Raw genomic sequence first — 21,480 nt, forward strand, 5'->3', positions numbered from 1 at the left:
TTAAGACAAATTTAATGAAATATTTTCGTTTTCTTTTGAAATTGCTACATATTCTAGTAACCTCGAAGGGGTTATACTAGAGTGACAGAACTAGTAGGTGAGCTCACGGGGCTCTAACCTAACGACGTTGCTAACACTAACCCTAGCAAGAGCAGTGCTTCGCAGAATCTACCACCTGATCGGAAACGCGATCCCCTGAGAACATCTGGCGAGAAACTCAGTGGGCTACGTCTATGGGTTAATTTACTCGCCGAACCCTTCGTCGCAAGCGACGGGTTTGACGAGAACGGTGACCGGAATTTTCCGTGAAATGGTCGTAAAGCAATCCATTTCGCTACCTATTTATAAGATTATTTTTTTCAGTGGGGCGTAATACCAATGCGGTTGTGGTTGTATGCGCAGAGTAGCTGCCTTTGGACTGCTAGGCTTCCTCTAAGGCGCTCGGACAGTTGTCAGTAAGACCACATCTCTCTTGTCAGAGCCCACGCTAGCCGACCAAACATGGGGAAGCTGAAAAAGCTTTGGGAAGACGAGATATCCTTTTATCACAAAAACACTTAAGACGAAGACTTCACGCGAGTATAAATAAGGATGTTCAATAAAACAAAACGTATTTTTTAATATTGTATTGATGATAAATAAAGGCAAGTAACAAAACCAGATAAGTACCTAAAATAAGTAATTCCGTAAATTAATTATTGAAAATTCCAATAAACACAACAAATCATTAATTAGAGAACGCGATACATATACTTAGATATTTTTTACTAATTAAGAACAAAATTCACTCAATTGTTAACTTCTTTTTAATAATCAAGATCATAAATAATTTAGGCACATAGTGTGGTCCTAACTAAATACTAAAATTCTATTACTTAACAAGCTTTGCACATTAACATTATTACCCAAGTACCTACATAACTTGTTTATGATACATTACTATTCACATTGTGTATTAATAACAGACAAACACATCACGGTCTTGTCAACTATTGTAAAATTATGAACAATAAAATGCAGATTTTGTTCACAAAAACGACATTACCTAAATAAATCGACTTAAAACTATTTTGTAAGTACGTATATACTAAAAGTTTAAAAATCTCGGATGTGACATTTTCATTAAGTTATTATTTAAAGCAAATGAGCAATAAAATTTAATAACCAATCATATTTCTTCACCCTTAAGTACCAGTATTTTAAGTAAGTGTCAACTGTTGTATTATTACAGATTTTTACATAGGCAGTGTGGTGGTAACTTCGAAGTATTTTCTCAAAGCACAATTTGATAATTTATAAAGTTAAAACGTTAATAAATATGTTACTGACAACAGTTTGATAACGAATTATTAATTTTATTCGTTTATTTTACGTATAAAGGATACCGCACTTCGATCCTAAATTAGGAACACAAAAGTCGAAATCACAAAAATGGTAAACAATAGATTAGAATGGCCACGGCTGGATTTCAAGTGAGGTTTCTTATCAAACGACCGATTGCGCAAAAACTCAACAAAAACATATTATGTACTGCTAAAATTTACTCCAAATTATTTATCAAACCATGTCTGTCTGAAAGATCAATTACCCTAATTCAGAAACTTGATATGTAATGAAGTTATCTTGAACGAAGACAGACATTTCACATTGTGCAAGCAATGATCCCGAACATGACGATGATTTATTAGTTTTGCATTGAGCGTAGTACCATTGGTAAAATAATTTTTTCCTGCGATGTCTTCTTATAAAACGCCCACGATCCCTTTTCACTGCATATTTTTTTCATATTTACGAGCAAAATCAACTTGTAGTAAGGCGCTTAGTGCAATATGGCTTTACAATAAACATGTTACAACAACAATGTTCTAGTATCGCTCCTATCAAAGTAATATTTATTCAAATACCTACAGTGTATTAACACATACAAATATTATAAATTTTAAAAATATTTATGCATGAAAATTTATAATTACTAACGCGCGGTGTATCCTACAAGATGTTTTATTTTGCCTAGATCTAAGAGACAAAATTACATAATTAAGTGCAATAAATACTGTTGGTAGAGAAAAAAAGATAAATTAATATGAATAAATGCGATGTTAAAGTTCTTAAAAAAATCCAGTGATTATGACATTAGTTAAACAGTTTTCAGAACGTCTTTTAAGATTTAAATTTATCGAAATATAATACATGTAATATAATAAACGTTATTATATTTCGATGAATTTCATTTAATAAAATACTTCAAAATCACTTTCAAGACGCACCCTCGAATATGTGCGATTTTTTATTTTGATGATGTGCAAAATTAAATTTAAAAAATAACGGTTCGTCATTGGTTAAGTCTACTGATAATTTTATTTTTAATGCGGCAATATCTAATTTTTTGGGAACTATTGGTTTAATTCTTTTAAATATTTTCTCTCAGACAAGTTTTTAAGATTTATTAGCTTTATTATTAGATTATTATAAATAATAGTGAAATGTTACATTGATACATTATGCTGCCACAGATATTGTCCATGCTAGAAATATAGACAGCCGCCTTGGAATGGAATCTACGGTCCTATTAATGAATAAACGCAATATAATAATAAAAGACACCTTTTGATTGATAAAAGCTGAAAAGGTAGGTAGTGTATTTGTGACATAGATGGTGAAAATTTGCAACGGACCATTTAAAAAAAAGCAGTGGAAAATCACAGGCACTCGCTTATTTACAAAATTTTGCAACATACAGGTAACACATATCTACAGCTATGTTACAAAATCAGACAAAATATTTGACCGATGACTATTATTTAAAAATGGAAATAAATAACCAGTTTGAATTAACGATTGAAGATTTTTTTTATTCATTAATAGTTTGACATTTTCCACAGATCAAAATGATAATTGGCAGTGGTTTGGTAGGTATTTGAAAAAAATGTTATGTTTTGAGTAGTTGCGCAAATTTAAAAACCATCGTAATACTTAGAATTAATAAACTAAATCATAATACAATGTAAAACTTAGCAAATGAATATTTATAAACAAATATTGTAACCCTGTCTTTGAAAATCTTAAATTAAGTACAGTGTTGATGGCAATGTGATGTCGGTTCAATAAACACTAATAACATACAAAAACTTTTTAAGTCGAATGTTGCAATTGACAAAAACGTATCAGCTCTTTAAATTTCTACATTTTTATAAAAATGTCGATTAATTTTTCTTTATATCAATATTTTAAAAAAACAGATCATAATTTTTATTCGAGTTTACGATTACTTATTAAGAATTCGAGGTTTACGAGGTACCTTAATAAACAGTGTACAGGTACCGTCAACAAAATCGACGTATTTTTATACAAATGTGAAAATTTTAAAGTATTCTAAATCAATATACATAGTTGTTTTTTTTTACATTTTCAAGGTTTACGTGACATTTCACGTTTTTGTGTTTAGCGATGCCAAAACCAAACATATGAATCGATAGTCAGCTGTTTCTATCGGAATGACGGATCGTCAAACTGTTAATCGGAATGTGTATCGCACGGGGCACGCCGTCCTCAGGACGTCGGCTAATCAACTGTCCCTTAAGTAAATGGCCATGGAAATTCATTATCTCAAATAATCTGTTCAGTTTAAAACTTTAACAACTTACCGGGATCGGTTTATTAGCATAAGATTTCGACCAAATATGTTCATCAGTTAAACGTAGCTGTCACTGAGTATTATCCTGTTGTTCGAAACGTACAATTGACATAAGTAGTTTTTTATACGCTTATAACACTTAAGAAGTTATCAAGATTTTCTTGAAGTGGAAACACTTAGTTAACTATTCCGGCATCTTTAGCCATGGAGTAGAAAATGGAGTTTTTATCGTTAAGTAGTTGTTGAGGGGCCGCATATTCTACGAGCTGCCCGCGGTCGAGCACCATTACCTTAGTGGAGTCCATGATGGTGTTGAGGCGGTGCGCGATAGTGAGCACCGTGCACGACGCGAACTCCGAGCGGATCGTCTTCTGGATGAGGTCGTCAGTCTCGAGGTCGACGGCCGCGGTGGCCTCGTCCAGCACCAGCAGCGGCGTCTTGCGCAGCAGCGCGCGCGCCAGGCACACGAGCTGGCGCTGTCCCACCGACAGGTTCTCGCCGCCCTCCGCCACCTCGTGCCGCAGCCCGGCCGGCAGCCCCTGCACGAAGGTACGGAGGTGGGCGTGTTCCAGCGCGCGCCAGATCTCCTCGTCGCTATACGCCTCGAACGGGTCCAGGTTGGTGCGCAGCGTGCCCGAGAACAGGATCGGCTCCTGCGGGATGATGGTGATGCGCGACCGCAGCTGGTGCAGCCCGAGGGTCGCGATGTCGACGCCGTCGATCAGGATGCGTCCGGCAGCTGCCTCCACGATCCTGAGAACCGTACCGTAACGGATCAGATGCATATCGCACAGATAGACTGCGATCAGGCCCTTGTGTGGTCGAGTAAGATAGAGAGAGAAATAGAGAGAGAAAGAGAGAGAGAGAGATCTCACCTGAAGAGCCCGAGCGTGAGAGTAGACTTGCCGGCGCCGGTGCGTCCCACGATGCCGAGCTTGTCGCGCGGCGCCACCGTGCACGTGACGTCACGCAGCGCCGGCTCGCCGGGGCGGTACTCCAGCGTCAGCTGCTCCAGCTGTAGCGCTCCCGTCTCGGGCCACGTCGCGCCGGGCCCTTTCTCCAAGTTCCACGCGGCCTCCTAAATGTTAAGTTTTATTAATACACGTTATTTTTTTATTAGTATATTTTTTATGTTCTTTATAGTTCATTAGTTTGACTTATACAAGTTATTGCTCGCCGCAATCTGCAATTTTTGCTCATTGCTATTTGTCATTATCGTTGCAAACTCAGGCTCCTTTAAGTCTTAGACTAAATGAATGCTCTGAAATCTCTTTACAGTAATGCTGGTCCACTGGCACATTATAATGTGTTGAGTTTCAATTTCAAAAATGGATTCTGTTTTGACGCCATCCGAAACATCCTCTCAAGGTAAAGGCGCGTCCGGGCTCTTCGATTGTTTTCAAACAAATAACTAAATTTCTCTGAACTAGAAATTTGATAGTTGTCAGATCGGTACGTACCTGTTCGGTTTCCGCGTACTCTTTTATCCTTTCGACGGCGACAATATTCGTTTCAACTTCAGAGGTCATTCTGACCAACCAATTGAGTGTTTGAGTGATCTGTTCGGGAAAAGTAAATACGTTTATAAGTAAGAATTTTGGATTTTTTGGCGGGAACGCGAGGAGTGAAGTTGTGTGATTTGTTTTATTTTGTCTATTTAGTATTTCTTTAGGTTTAAATGTGTAATAACGGTGTTTTACTGCAGGGTGCTTAGTATCTGTGATAGTGCACAAATATGGGAAAATGAAACAAAGCCGCTGAACGTAACTTCTCGGGATGATTACTTTTTGGAGTACGCTGAAAAGATTTCAGTAAATGACCACGGATTTACTGAGATTATATTTCATCCCATATCATCTCATCTCATTTCATTTAATTTCACTAGGTTTTTTTTTTTATCGCTTAGATGGGTGGACGGGCTCACAGCCCACCTGGTCTTAAGTGGTTACTGGAGCCCATAGACATCTACAACGTAAATGCGCCACCCACCTTGAGATATAAGTTCTAAGGGTCTCAAGTTCTAAGGGTCTTAAGTTTTCTTCGTTTTTTATTATTCAAAAACTGTAAATAATTAAAACGGTGAATTATAAAAATCTTATTACTTGACAGTGGCTAATGCACAAACCGTGCCGAAGCCAAAAAATAAAGTAGAAGAAGAAGTAAGAATGTTATCAAATTATTTATGGACATACAGTGACGGATTTAAGCTTGATTCTGCCCTAGGTCCTGTTTATCGCGCTGCCCTTAGTGTTACAACAAAATTTACAAATTTTGATCCAATGGTTTTTTTGTATTTAAAATAACATTATAATATATTTTTTTAAATTAATCTGGACTCATTGTCAAAGGTCTGATTGACTGTATTTCCTTTTTTTCGTCTCTGAGGTTTTGGTATTTCAAAATATTTTGCCACCCCTCAAATCATTCCGTCCTAAGGCCTCACGGGCATAGGCATAAATTCATCACCGTGGACATATGAAAATTCATTACCTGTAGCGCATAGCTGATCGAGAGTCCTACAATACCAGGATAGATAGAGTTTCTACCGAGCACCGCGAACACAGCTGCGCTGAATATAATGAAGTTTCCAATCATTTCCAGACGGATGGCCAGCCACCGATTCGCGATGCAGCTCGGGTAATAGCACGACTGATTGTGATCCACTCGACTTTCGCTTTCTTCAATAAATCTAAAATTATTATTGTATTGGATTGTAATTGATTTTCTATATACATGTGGGGTTTTATATTAAGAGTGGGCCAGTGAAACGGTTATCACTTCACACAAACTTGATTATTTATTACGTCTTAATCTATGTAACTAAAATATAAACGTCTTGCTTCTTCAGAGTTACACCGCGTCCGGCAACTACCGTCCTCTCAGTTAAAAAATAAAACTAAGTGTTCCGCATTCATTCGCAGTCTTTCTTACTTCCTAACACGACATCTCCTATCTCTCTCACTCAGTCATGCACCAAATATCTGTCATCCATCCATACCGTTCCGTTCCGTTCTTATATACATATATATAAATCAATTGCCACATGTACATATGTATGGGCATCATTCGAGAAGGTCTCAACGGATTTCGTTGATATCTTCAGTTCTATTCGCCATTGTCAGAACAAGGCTTGAACGAATAATAATAAATAAATTCATTGGATTTTATAAAACTATCGTGAACGGGCTTCACACAAATATATGCGGTATATTAGATGTAATTATTTTTTCTTACCTGTCAGTTACATCGTAGGCTCGTATTGTAGACGCCCCGGTGATACTCTCGCCGAAATGCGAATAGATGGGCGATCGCGATATCGACTCCAGCCGTTTGAGTTGCCGGGACGTCGCCACGTAGAACCTCTGGATCACGTAGTAGATCAGACCCACCGGGACCACGATCACTAAGAATAAGGGCGTCGACACGCTTATCACGAACAGCGTTCCCAGTACCTATATACGTGACGAAAAAATCAAATTAATTTTATAATATTTTATTCGATTAGCTAAAAAAAATTAAAAAACGTCGAATCGTTTGGGATCAGTTTACAAATGTAACCATTTGAATATATAATAATGTAGATACGTATAAGGAACCATTAAAATAATTTAACTCGAAACTTTGAAAAGAAAATAAAGCAAAACGAATAACAACAAATACAGTGCAGCAGTATTAGTGTACGTTGTGATTGTTTTATTAGATTTTGATAGTGATCTCCTGAGGCTATGGCTCCGGTATGATAATGAAAGTGAAATGGCGAATGTTTCGATATGTATCCAATCGATTGAGCAGACGAATCGATAATGATGACAGCACAAATGACATCGCGCAAAACATATTAAACGAACGGAACGACAAGGAATATACACATCGACAGGTGAATGGCTATTTGGTTTAAGCAACATTTTTGCAACTTTACAGGCGAGTCATTTAAAAGTTTAAAATTTGGAAAAAAATGTCATAGCAAAAAAAAAACTTCTTCAGCTATTCTCAGCACGGGTCAAATAAACCATTTTGAACTTTTGCATTGAAAATGCACGTATCATTTTCTTCATTTAACACATTTGACTTCATGACTTTTTCTTACCAATTAATCAACAATTATTATACGATATTTTTTTGTTTATTTTGAGTACTACTTGTATACCGTTATCTACCCGCTATGGTAGAAATAGGTACCAGCAAGTGTTGGTATGATTAGTGTTAATTGAAGTTCAGATGCAAATACCAAATTAAACGCACCTTTAACTACAAAGATAAATGTCGCGTATTAAGCGAAATGTCGCTTAAACCGATTAACCTTCCACCCTTCGATATACACGTATGTCCGTTTACCTCGAACGTGCAATATATCACGTCTGAAGCCTCCGACGGTAGCGACGTGTCCAAAACGTCAACGTCTTTACCGAATCTAGACAGTATCCTGCCAATAGGCGTGACTTCGAAGAATTGCAACGGCGTCTTTAACACATTGTCCAGTAACAGTTCGTGGATGACCTTCGCAGCTCGCCAGCACGCCAAGTATGGCATTAGATCCGCGAAAAATGACGCTATTGCTGCAAAAACACCCGCGGCACGTTAAATGACTTGACCTGCGCCGTTGTGCCTACACTGTGCCCGATAATAATGAATACATCGTTTCTCAAACTAACCACTACGTCTACTGGTCTCTGTGAAGGCGGAGTGTCAAAGAGTGCAGAGCAAGCCAAGTGAGTGAGAATACATAGCTAAATGAAGTATAATGTTGTGGCTAATTACATGCACAATACTTCACTAAGGGTGTGCATAAAGTCTTCGCAGCGTGACCTAGAAGCGTTAGCGTGTACTATAGATAGGGTAACTTAGCGTATATAAGGAACATGTAATGTACTTAATATCTAAAATACAGAACTTATTTTTAATTTGCATATTAATATTTATAAACTGATCCCTTGATTTAATGAAAATTACTATTTTTATTTTACTTTGAATTTAAATATCATAATTGTTCAATTCAAATTTGAAGAATAAATTAATTCGTTTGAAATGACTAAGATGATTTAATTATTTGTAGTTTTACAAAAGCAAACAATCGGAAGCGCATTAAACGCTTACAATACAAAAAAGCGTTATGCGGAAACATCAATATTCGGGGTGAGTAGTCTCTGTCCTGGTCGTACCGAGAAGAAGCATGACGTCCAGCCCCGCAGCGTCATGGGCAGCGTGTTGTCGAGCACGTCCACGTCCTTGCTGAAGCGGTTGAGCACGCGGCCGACGGGCGTGCAGTCGAAGAAGCCGATGGAAGGCGCCCGCAGCACGCCGGCCAGCAGAGTCGCGTGGAGGGCGCGCGCCGCCGCCAGCGTGCCCAGGTACAGCGCCAGCGATGACACCGACACCGACAGCACTGGACGCCACACATACGTCATGCTCACCAATACCCCCCCCAACCCACCCCACGCACATCACTCTACCGCTGCCTTTCCCAAAGTGGGCGACAACGCCCCCTTGTAGGCGCTGCAGGCCTAAAGGGGGGCGCTGTGTAGAGGCTTGGGAGGCGATTTGAAATTTCATCTAGGAGCACTCTTAGACATCGACTGACCTATCGCTAGTGGTATTTTTTTTTTTTTTATTGCTTAGATGGGTGGACGAGCTCACAGTCCACCTGGTGTTAAGTGGTTACTCGAGCCCATAGACATCCGCAAGGTAAATGCGCCACCCACCCTGAGATACAAGTTCTAAGGTCTCAAGTATCGTTACAGTTACGTAGGTGTAAAAAAGGGGGCGCTAAAAAGTAATTTATTCTCAAAGTGGACAGTCGACAAAATAAGTTTGGAACCCCTGCACCACTACCGCGTTGTAGTCTCCCCACGAAATTTGTACTTTTGTACCAAATATCGAAAACAGTTCGCGTGACGATTTAATTTAATCGTGTTATTATGTGAGAACTCGGTGTGAGACCCATTTTGAAACTTAACTACTATAATAGATACATAGAATTTTTTATGGATGCGGTAGAGGTATTGGCCATTTCAAATATTATTTCTGTACACATAGATTAATTGAACAGAAGAGAGCGCAGGAGTGGCGTTTCGGTGCATGCGTGTCTTTGTTGATAGTTTAAAATAAAAAGATCACTATGTACCTACTATTGCAAAAATCACTTTCTTAATTACCATTTCTGTAATGATCGTTCTCAAATGAAAGTAAGTGAAATCTGCATAAAGTAATTTCTAGCTACCAATCTATAGAGTACAATTAATTGAAATTTAATAAAAATCACACCATGCATATTATTGTTGGATTTAAACCATGCAATTATTGGTAAGTAAAAATGTTATTAAAAAAAAACAGTATGAAGCTATAGTCAATTTACATAAATAAAACATTGCAAAAATGTATTCATTATTATACACAGACACCAAGTTATAGTTCTTTTTATATTTACAAATCAAGTATTAAATATAAATTATATAATATTAAATAATACATTATATGTTAGAAAACGTCGAATATTATACATAATTTAATACACTGAATTAATATCACCAAAATTCCAACCCATATATTGTACTTCTAACGATAATACTTGTGGTATGTTCAATCTTGAAATGTTTTGTATAAACAATTCCGAAATAAGTAGATGTTTTGTTTTATTTATAATATGTTTTCCTAAATTTTAATAATATTTTTTTCTGTAAAATATCTAACGTTATCAAACATTTTAATTCATATTTTACCAATTTATTTACACAGAATTGAGCAAATCACAGTGTATAGTCCCCGGCACGTAACTTGGCAAGAGTCGTTAGATGCGCAGAAGTCGTTTTTTAGGTCTCTTTGGTTGTCAAGCGGGACGCGGGGAAAGACGTAGCACCGTTCCGAGCGCGCGATTGGTGAGTCAGTCGACCCTCCCCTCCCGCACCGCGTCCACGTTCCGTTCGCTCCTGATTACACATGCGCCTACTAAATTGTCGGAACCCTTTGTTTATATTGTTTTTTTTTACGAGTGTTATTCTTTTAAATTTGTTTGCAATGCCAAGACCAAATACCAATGACTATATAGTCGATTCAGTCACTGAGCGTTTTATTATTTACGCCAGCGACGACAGCGACTCTTCGTTATGTCGACGATGAGGAGCCAACTCCTTCCACCAGCTCAGGTGCTACCATAAATTTAATCCAAGGGGTAGCACTATTAGAAAATGATAGTGACGACGGCGACACATAATTTTTAATATTAAGTATATTTTTTTAAATAAACTTCTTAACTTTTAATTGTATTTTATTTATAACCCTAATACACTTCACGAATTCCTCTCTTTTCTTTAACTTTTTTCTAAACACACAGGCTTAAAAACAAATTATGGCAAATAAAAAATTAAATAAAATAAAAAAAAACTTCAGAGGTGTCAAGGGACACCTGGATGGAACGAAGTTCCTTTCGATTAATTAGTGAAGGAATTGTAATTTTTTTTTTAAGTTATACTAATAAATTACGGCATTATGAAGAAGAAAAAAACAATACTATGAACTAAATTACTATTGTTGAAACGCTATCTCGAGAAACTGTACTCATTACGCGGACCAATCGGATACGAGCAATGTCACGCGATAAGCGCCTACACGTTGATTGGTCAGAATGACGGATCTAAAAAGTGTCGTGACAACTTTTCGTAAGAATTTTTTCCGTCTAGCCCCCTTTAACAACGCGCGATAAGGAACTTCGTTCCAATAAAATTATATGCGGGCAATAAAAGTGACCATTTTTTGTTGCAATGTGCACTATGCGCGACATTACCCCCACTACACCAAAACCTTGCCAACTTACGTGCCGCTTACTATAGATTGATTGAACAACAGAATTGAGTTAAAATGTGGATGTTAATACAATTTTTGTTTTTATCAAAAGGTTATGATATCCAAACTCCAAAATAATTATGAATCCATTGAGTAATTACTAAGTTAGAAACTTTATAAATGTATGGTTTTTTGGTATTGCAGTTGCATACGAAGGAATATTCACGATAAATATATAGGAAACACGTATATTGTCCTTTTTTAATTATATTACTAAAAAAAACAAATCTCTAATAAATAGAAAAATGAACATATAGTGAACGAGTCTTTCAATAAATGACAATTCATTTAATTCCGTGATGCCGATATAACAGAACAGATATGTCTAAAATTATTAAAATAATATTTAATTTATATTATTATATGATTCCCAATAGAACTCATTAATTTTCCTTTTTTTTTCGACACATAGAATACAGGAATAATAACTTATTTTATATTAGAAGTTTTAAATTAATTTGAGTTTTTTACATAATAATTTATTTATAATGAAATGCACTATTTGAACCGCTTTATGTAGTTTAATGAGTATCCTCAGTAAGTATATTATACATATAAGCTCATATTATTCATATAACAAGTAGAGTTTTATATATTTAGATTCCACCGTGTTGGCTACAGCCAGATTTCCTTTTGTCCATTTGATACAATTTCATGCTTGAGGCTTCGAGCATGGACGGACATATTTAGAATAATTAACCGCGTTGGTTCAAACTGATTTTATGAATTGGTAAGGTATTTGAAATTGGAAAAGTATTTGGATTGGTAATGTATTGTTTGATCAGAATATAGCACTTACCCTGTCCTGCTCCGAGCGCTCCATACACACCGAGGTACATGTCCCTTTTTGCTCTGTCCACTGTTCCGTTAACAATCTAGAATATTTATAAGAACAATGTGCATTAAGTATAGCAATCACAATTTAATTAATGTTACATTATGAACAACACGTGTTATGGTTGGATGACTTCCCATAGTACAAATACGACAGCCGTTCTGCTGTGACTGCTTGTATACAGAGGAGGCGCGCCTTTGCATAGTCAGCGGTGTCTAACGATTGAGTTGGTACCATCGATCACCCGGATGGTCGCCTACTGCATAGCCTGTACCCTTCGAGCGGAAAGGCATGACCGTTTCCCGACAGAAATAAGCTAGACGGTGACATCGGGTGGCCCCATAACAATACTAGCCAAACTTATGTTTTAAAAATGTTCAACCTATATTGTTACTACTATACAGAACATTCTCCTTCGGCGTCAAAGTTATTAATGTTTGATTTCAGTGTTAATTTCCTAAACTTAGCTTAGTTATGTGAACATAAATATCCGTTTTAAGTATAGTTTAGATACATATTTTTATAGTACAATATTTTTTAATCTAATCTTCATGAAGATTACTATTAGTTTTAATTAATGTAATTTTTTTCTAATTCAGAATATTTAAAGGGTTTGCTTAATATAAAATGACTGTTGAGTGTTTGATTGATTTTGGGAATTATAATTATTACCCAAAGACAAAAATTGAGCGTAACTTACGATTTTCGAATCACTGGACCACTCCGCCAGCCAGTAGTTGGAGCCGACTTGGAACACTTGCAGGATCAGATTCATCAGAATCGTCACGACGGACGCGAAAACACCGACGCTCATCAAGTAGTGCTTATATATACTCCATTTCACCTTTAAAAAACGTATGTTGTATTGTAAGAATGTACATAAACATTTAGAAACGGTTTAATATGTAGATTTTGACTTCTACAAAATAACTGTTATTCCAATTTAAAATAAAGCTATAAAACTTTTCGAACTGGGAGCGCTGCAGAATGTACAGGAAAGTGATCAATGACACGGACAGTTAAGGTCGTCGTGGCTTAAAAGATAAGATGCCTGGTTTATTAGTATCGAGCAATGCGAATGTGCCGGTGTTCGAATCCCGCAGGCAGGTACTAATTTTTCTAATAATTTGCGTAACTAGTATTAGGGCATCTTAAGATACCACACTGATACGTACCACCCAGCCTGCCTATTTTTGCCGTGACGCAGTAATGCGTTTCAGTTTGAAGTATAGGGCGATCTTTGTGCTGTAAAACTGAGATTTAGAATTTAGTTCCTAAAGGTGGGAGGCTGTACTTAGGTGGTATTGTTTATGGGCTTCGATCAACCATTTACGTAATAAAAAAAAATACATTACTCTCTTATCGCGCTTTTCTGAATTTTGTGTTATTTTATTGTTGTTTTATAAACTCACACTTCCTGTTTCCGCTTTCTCGGCTTCAATCAGTTTGTTCTTTTCTTTGAGATCGCTTTGAGTGAGGGCGTCAGGAGTCTTTTGTTTCACGCTGCCAGCTCTATCACCTGTAGATAAGTTTTTATTTCACATATTTATAATGATATGCTGTTAGTGTAACAAAAATATTTGGATTTACAGAAGTTTTATATATATATATACTCGTGTTTCTTAGTCACCGTCTGGAAATTGTTGAAAATTACGTTAAAATATTCCGTTACATAAACAAATATGTACATGATAAGCAAACGAAATTGTGCTAAAAACACCAGTATAGAGATGTGTGAAGTACATTAGAAAATATGGAAGTTATGTTTACCTGCGGGAGTTTGTTCCGATTCTGAAGTACTTTCGGAGAGCGAGCGAGCCCTTTGCAGTTTGTTCTGGAATTCTGTACCGAGTTTTGTTTCCAGGTCTTGCTTGAGAACATCTAACTCTGTAACAAGGAGTTGTTTGCTTAAACAGCTTTGTTTATAGAGTGTATCCCAAACACCCTGTACAATCTCTAACTGATATACAGGATGTTGAAAGAAAGTCGAAACAATAATAATTAAAATTGTACACCTATTAGTTATATTATTATTTTTATTTCGTATATACAGTAATTTCGTAGAAGTTCAAATCTACATATTAAACTGTTTCTTATCTTTTTTATTTACATTAAAAGGAGCCATTCTGTAGAAAAAGTGTGAAAATTAGAAATTCTTAATTTATAATAATCTGTGTGTAGTATTTTTTTAAAGGCAGTGTATACTGTGTAAATATGTGGAAAACTAAAATAGCATTATTAAGAAGTGATAATGAATCCGTTAGTTAACTTATTTTCATTTATGCAATAGTAACCGTCAGGCGAAGTTTTCTCGATGTCGCTCAAATGATGAAGCAGGAAGTCAGCGAAGGCGCCCTTCTTCTCGAGCAGGTGCTGGTAGGAGCCGGCCTCGGAGACCTGTCCGTCGCGCAGCACGACGACCAGGTCGGTCTGCGCGAGGTAGGACACGTTGTGCGTGACCCAGACGCGCGTCCTGTCCTTGAGCAGGCCGGCGGGCCCGATGACCTTGTCGAAGATGTGCTTGCCGACGTGCGAGTCCACGGCGCTCAGCGGGTCGTCCAGCAGGTAGTTGTCCGCCTCGTGGTACACGGCGCGCGCCAGCGACACGCGCTGCTTCTGACCGCCCGATAAGTTTATACCTGATAACAATCAATACAAATCCTTTTAATGAAAACATTTCAATGGCGAACGTGAACAATGACGTCATTATATTCCGCAGTGTTATCTTTCTCTGAGTAGCAGGGAGACTAAAATGATTAATTATTTCTATATTGTTCGTTATTTGAAATGCAGCTTGTAAAAGAAAAATAAACTATTACATTTTACTTTTTTTTTTATTGCTTAGACGGGTGGACGAGCTCACAGCCCACCTGGTATTAAATAGTTACTGGAGCCCATAGACATCTACGACGTAAATGCGCCACCCACCTTGAGATTCTAAGTTCTAAGGTCTCAGTATAGTTACAACGGCTGCCCCGCCTTTCAAACCGAAATGCATTACTACATTACGGCAGAAATAGGCGAGGTGGTGGTACCTACCCGCGCGGATTCACAGGAGGTCCTACTACCAGTAATAGTTTGGAATATTTGATAATATTAATTATTTAATGTTAATATCCAGTCACCTTTCTCGCCGATTTCGGTCTGATCTCCTCCAGGCAACACGTCAAAGTCGGGTTTGAGGGCGCACACATTAATAACGTTATTATAAGACTGCTGCTGCAGAGGCTTCCCAAAGAGTATATTATCTTGTAACGTGGCATTTTGGATCCAGGCCTGTTGCGGAACGTACGCTATGCTGCCTGTAAGGAATACAATTCAAATATTATTTCCACTTCCGCCTTTAGTTTTTATACAAAGAACGATTTTTAAAATGACACTTGCCGTGTGTATTCACTCTGCCTGATATCTTGTTCATCTCGCCAAGCATTGCAGCTAGCAATGAACTCTTCCCGGAACCTACAGCTCCGACTATAGCCACCAATGAACCACGCGGTACATTCAAATTAATATTCTTCAATACAGGATCGGCATCTTTTTCGCCCCAGGTAAAATTCCCGTTTTCGATAACAATGGGACTGGCTGCGAACGATGTTTCAATATAATAATTTAAAAAAATAAACATTCCCTTTGCCTATGACTTAAAAAGAAAGAAAGTTTTTTTTTTCTTTTGAAAGAGTGATAAGACATACAGAGAAAAAAAGTCAACTTTAAAAAACGAATTATTATGTCTTAAAATTCAGGAAACACAGCCAAACGTTACTTACGCTCTTTCTTGTCGTGATCGACGGAACTAATGTCGAGCTCATCGCAGTTCATGAATTTGTTCAATCTCTTTATGCCTACCGACGTCTGAAAATATTCATTGATGAAGTCAAAGCGAATTGTTGTTGTTGTTGATTAGATTTATGAAGCTATAAATAGAAACGTCCCCTACACCAAGCGGACCTATTCAGTTCAACCAATGTATTTGCATGCTTGTTTTTTTTTTTAAAGTTATCGTCTACTGTTAGTTGCAATCAAATAGGAAAAATTAACATGATTTTGTTCGTTATGTACCTATTTGGAGTGTTCTTAAGAAGTTTCTATAAAGAAAAAAAAAGAGAAAAAAAAAACAGGTGGCTTGCTTTTTATTGTGATTTAATTACAATTCAAAAATGTTCCGGCTACATTGATGCTGTACTGTTGAAATATTTGTACCACTATCGTCACGAGTTTTCTGTTATTCTGTTTTCAAAGTGACGTATTATTTTAAAAAAAACTCATCAGTAACGATCAATTATTTAAAGGGTCAAGAAAATCTAAATAGCCTTGAACACGATACGCTTCCATCATTCGTATGAATTAATAAATACGAAGCGTGGGAAAACAGTGCATCGTATTTCAAAGGAGCGATGCATTTGAATGATAATTTTAATATAAAACTAACTCCTACTAAAACAACTACGTACTGTACTATTTAGACGTATTCAATTTTAAATCCAAAACAGAAGCCACCCTGATTAAATTTAGAATTTTTTTGAAATATGAACTTACTTGTACTACATTCGATATAACGTTAGGCAGCATTGACAGTGGGAAACGCAGTATGTTGAAAAGTGATAATGCAACGAAAGCCTTCTCAGAGTCCAGAGTTTCCTTATCGTTCACCAATACAAAGCATCCGAACGACATCAGTGACACCTACGAGACCATACCATTGATTAGCTCTTACCTGGAGGGGTACATGCATACTGTCCAGGACTAAAACCCGTTTCAGCTTGTGTTGTTACACATTTTATTCCACATTCAATGTCAAAATTTGAAGGGAATCTGTTTGCTTTCTAAACAATTTACATTACGATTTTTTTCTCAGTACATATTGTGACAAAAATAAAATCATGAATTTTAAATATATCTAAATTTATTTTCATGTTTACGCTAAACAATTAGTGACGCGCGGTAATTTGTGAAAAAAAAAACAAATCCTTCGGGAAGGAATTAAAGAAATAACCTTCCTAATTCTGATATTTCTTACAAATTTGATATTCCTTGATACATTAATATGTGAGTTAACTGTAATTTATTCAGTTTGGATCTTGTTACAAAAGATATAATTCATACTTAAGATTTCACAATCTTATTTATGTGTCTTTGATTGGTTTAGTTATCATACATATGCCAATGAACTGTGCTAAATTTTAATAAGTTGTACTTCATAAAAATAGATTTTAGACTTGTTAACTAAATGTTTAGCTTTTTATGTGCGGATTCATGGAGTAAATCCGTTGATTTTACTATTGATTAATTGTACCAAATTTCTGAGAAAAAAATCTCACAAAAATCGATCGATTATAATCGATAAATAGATATTGTATATCGATATTATGAATAATCGTCGTGAACAACGCAAAGCTTTGGAATGTTTAATTAATTAATTATCGCATGGCCAATAATGCGGTTAGTGAAGTTCGGATGGGATAGAACCATAGCCTCCTACACTCCGTACCGTACACAACGCAACTTGTTGCTCTACCTCTATAGCGGAAACAATGATGAAAGGCAGAAAACCTAGTGGTACGTTCATTGTGAAAAACAGCGACATCGAAACAAATATCCTTTCGGCAGTCGGGATATTATTCTCAGGATCGGATATCACATATGTGAAGAACGTTAAGAAGGTCACCTTTAACATAAAATTATTATTAATATTTTATTATTTATTACTTGTTTTCTCTTCTTTTTCACTGCAATGCCACTTGCGATTGCAAGGATACATGTATTAATTATGCGATGTCATTTTATTAATTCCACGGCCGCCTATTGGATCGTCAAATTGGTAAAGCGGTATAAAAATATTAACACAATACACCGAGAGTACAGAAGTAAAGCCCATCACTACATAGTATAAAACAAAGTCGCTTTCTCTGTCCCTATATCCCTATGTATGCTACGCAACGGATTTTGATGCGGTTTTTTTTAATAGATAGAGTGATTGAAGAGGAAGGATTATATGTATAATAACATCCATTAAATAATGGAGAAATCAATAATAAACTACAGTTTCCGAAGCGAAGAGAGGGCGGGTCGCTAGTTTATGTATATATACTTCATTTTCATTCAACCTACTGTCGGTGCTCGAGCTAGGGCTGTCAATTCCGGCTTATCAACAAAAAAAGTGTGATGTATAAAAGTATATTAACATAGGATATACTGTGGTGGAGGCGTTCGTATACCTATAGTTGTTAGTTTAATTTTTATTATTATTATTATTGAGAATGAAACAGGAAAAACAGAAATAAAAAAACCATTCAGAAAATAATTAAAGTTCAAAGTTATAATTAATTAGCACGTAATTGTTTTAATTAAAACTACGTTTAGTTTAATCTCACATTTATCATTTACATTTTATTATTTTCAATGATTCTTATTAAAAAGGCATAATTATGACCACGATTTGTGAAAACTGAAGGGAATACGATATACTGTTAAAACTACTTTTATGTTTTAATCTCGCATTTTTGCCGTCGTCATATTATTTGCGATGTTTCGAATAGTTTACAGTTTTCGTGGTCACAGAAGACGTAGTTTTAGAGGAAGAGGTATATATAAGAAGAAATGAATGGATTGCGTGAAAGACGATATGGGTAAGAGGGGAGTGAGCGAAGAAATAGTATATGATAGAAGAGTATGGAAGGAGAAAACATGTTGCGCGTTGCGCGTTGCGCCGACCCCAGGTGACTGGGAGAAGGGCAGGAGAATGATGATGGAAGACGTAGTTTTAATTACATGTTACGACTTACGGAACCGCAAGAAAACACTATACTATAGGTAATATTATCTATACTAATATTATAAAGAGGAAAGATTTGTTTGTTTGTTTGTTTCGAATAGGCTCCGAAACTACTGGACCGATTTGAAAAATTCTTTTTCCATTAGAAGCCGACATTGTCCCTGATGAACATAGGCTACTTTTTTAAATGTTTTTTTAATTTATTTATTTTGGTTTCATGTGTGTTTTAATGTTTCCGAAGCGAAGCGAGGGCGGGTCGCTAGTTTTATTTATAAAATTATACCAAAAATTGCATTCAACGCCAAGATTTGTACGAGATTAATTTGCACTTAATATTCGGACAGGTTGATTGCTTATCGATTTCAATGATGTGACTCACGAAAAAGCCAAATAGTAACGTAAAAACTTATGCAACTGTTCTGCGACTAAATTACGATAACGATTGTATTTTACGAACCATTTACTGATTGGTGATTATCCCTATAAAACAGTACGAGAACATGCCTGATTACTCGTTTTTATATTATTTATATATTATTATTAGCTTTTATTTTTATACGTTACGAACCATCCAATTACAAAAAAATTATCTATATACTTACCACCCTGAAACATCATATAGTTAATTAAATGATAATGCGCTAATATCATAGCTAAACACTGTCTGCAGAAGGCGACCCTCGTGTTTTCATAGTTTCCGCGTATTCCGAGATTTGTTTATTTATTTTATCAAGGAATGATCGCCCGAAGACCTTTCCAGTTTCACCAGGACAGGTGGGCGAGCAATAGCTCAGCTCGAAGGGTTGGGATTTGCTAACAGCTGCCTCCAAAGGAAACCTAATAACTAAAGAGCAGCTGCTTCGCGATTCAATCTACTACCGGATCGGAATTGCGAACCGCCATTCTGAGATTTAGTATTAGCGATTACACATATATGTGTAGGTTTTTTTTTTATTATTACCCATGTAGGCAGACGAGCATACGGCCCACCTGATGGTGAGTGGTTACCGTCGCCCACAGCAATTCCAGGGGCAGAGCCAAGCCGCTGCCTAGGTACCCAAGCGCGCTCCTACAAACTGACTCGACGTATTGATTCACAAAATAAGGTGAGATAACTTGTACTATGGAAGACAGTAGTCAAAATAGTATCAGTTAACCAAAAGGCTATGCATGCAGCAGGCCGTTGTCATGTAAGATTCTTTAATCTCAAAATCAGATTTTGCAAAAAAATCCTTCATTGATTAAATTAGCGTGAAACTACAAACGATTTTTGTTTATCATACATTAATTTGTAATTGAATTATTATTATTTATTGATATACGAGTAATATATCAAATTATCGAATTCGGTAAGTTGTTAATATCAATGTTTTGACATTTTATTGCGTGTTGTAATCAGAGATTATTTTGTAATACTTTATTTATTATCAATCAGAACAAAATGTAATTGTTAATAAACGATTTTGCAATTTACGGTCCCAATTAGATAAGGATATTTCTTTATGTTATGAAATGTGATAAGTGTTAATTGAGTCTCCTAAAAAAGCGGACATCTTCAAAGCGACTGTTCTTTACCTGTGTGACCACAGGTAAATATAGTATTTTCTTTTTCCGCGAGTCGGCCTTTTACGTACACCCAAAACATATTCTTGATATGGATAGTCCATCACAATGGTACTTTATCACTTCCTGTGAGTATAGACAGCAGCATTCTCAGAGTTCTATACGGCATATGACGTATTGTGAGCTCGCCCGGTGGTATACCACCCACAATCACATTTTCTGTCGCGCCGCAATAAAACATTCAGATTTTCAGAACGTGACAATCGTTGTACAATATAGATACGTTCAAAACTTTGATATTAATTGGAATTTCGTTACACTTCAATATCTTTACAGTCTTTAAAGAAATCATGATGAGAGATAACCTATTCGCTACTTACCAAAAACGGAGCACATGACCAAATGAAAGAGGTCGCAGAATTTAGATAAGCTGTTTGCTTCAGTACGTGCATTTCCTTGTTCCTTATTTGCAGGATCTGATCTTCGAAGCTAGGCTCCCAAGCGTACATTTTCAGAACCTGTATTAAATAATTAAGTCGCTTATCGGTAATAATATTTTTTCTGTTTCATTGAAATAAAATTGAACTTAATATATTTTAGCAGATTTGTTACATTTGCAGTCTATATCAATAGAACGGTAATCAAATTTAAATCTCATATCGAGTTTTTATAGGTTGGTATCCCATAGTATTGAATGTGAAATACAAATTTTTAATATAAGACAATATTGTAAAACTAGATTAAAATAAATGGTAAAATTTGTTTTTAATTTCAGTTCTTGAAATCAGCTGATCGCCGGGTTAACGACCTCGTCTGACTCGAGTTCAGCGGTTTCGCTTC

At 36.3% G+C, this 21,480-nt stretch overlaps 1 protein-coding gene across 5 annotated transcripts in view; it reads right to left on the reverse strand.

Moving 5' to 3' along the window:
- Positions 1-611: 611 nt before the first annotated feature.
- The window catches only part of MRP (Multidrug-Resistance like Protein 1), a 38,800-nt gene continuing 17,931 nt past the window's right edge, over positions 612-21,480 (reverse strand). Inside the window, exons 8-23 of one of the 5 annotated variants that reach the window (XM_089731981.1) lie at positions 21,021-21,158; positions 16,842-16,988; positions 16,073-16,157; positions 15,686-15,887; positions 15,431-15,603; positions 14,600-14,944; positions 14,076-14,192; positions 13,718-13,824; positions 13,006-13,149; positions 12,270-12,345; positions 8,794-9,017; positions 6,869-7,086; positions 6,125-6,323; positions 5,095-5,193; positions 4,510-4,712; positions 612-4,387 (exon numbers count right to left, since the gene is read on the reverse strand). In XM_089731981.1, coding sequence (XP_089588107.1) covers positions 3,811-4,387; positions 4,510-4,712; positions 5,095-5,193; positions 6,125-6,323; positions 6,869-7,086; positions 8,794-9,017; positions 12,270-12,345; positions 13,006-13,149; positions 13,718-13,824; positions 14,076-14,192; positions 14,600-14,944; positions 15,431-15,603; positions 15,686-15,887; positions 16,073-16,157; positions 16,842-16,988; positions 21,021-21,158 — 3,054 coding nt within the window. In that variant the 3' untranslated portion in view covers positions 612-3,810. Of the gene's footprint in view, positions 4,388-4,509; positions 4,713-5,094; positions 5,194-6,124; positions 6,324-6,868; positions 7,087-7,969; positions 8,191-8,793; positions 9,018-12,269; positions 12,346-13,005; positions 13,150-13,717; positions 13,825-14,075; positions 14,193-14,599; positions 14,945-15,430; positions 15,604-15,685; positions 15,888-16,072; positions 16,158-16,841; positions 16,989-17,820; positions 17,971-21,020; positions 21,159-21,480 lie in introns of all 5 variants that reach the window. The other 4 variants (XM_089731983.1, XM_089731982.1, XM_089731979.1 and 1 more) reach the window with 4 other exon arrangements.

Source organism: Bombyx mandarina, chromosome 12 (genome assembly GCF_030267445.1).
Source record: "Bombyx mandarina strain Sakado chromosome 12, ASM3026744v2".
NCBI classification, from domain to species: domain Eukaryota; kingdom Metazoa; phylum Arthropoda; class Insecta; order Lepidoptera; family Bombycidae; genus Bombyx; species Bombyx mandarina.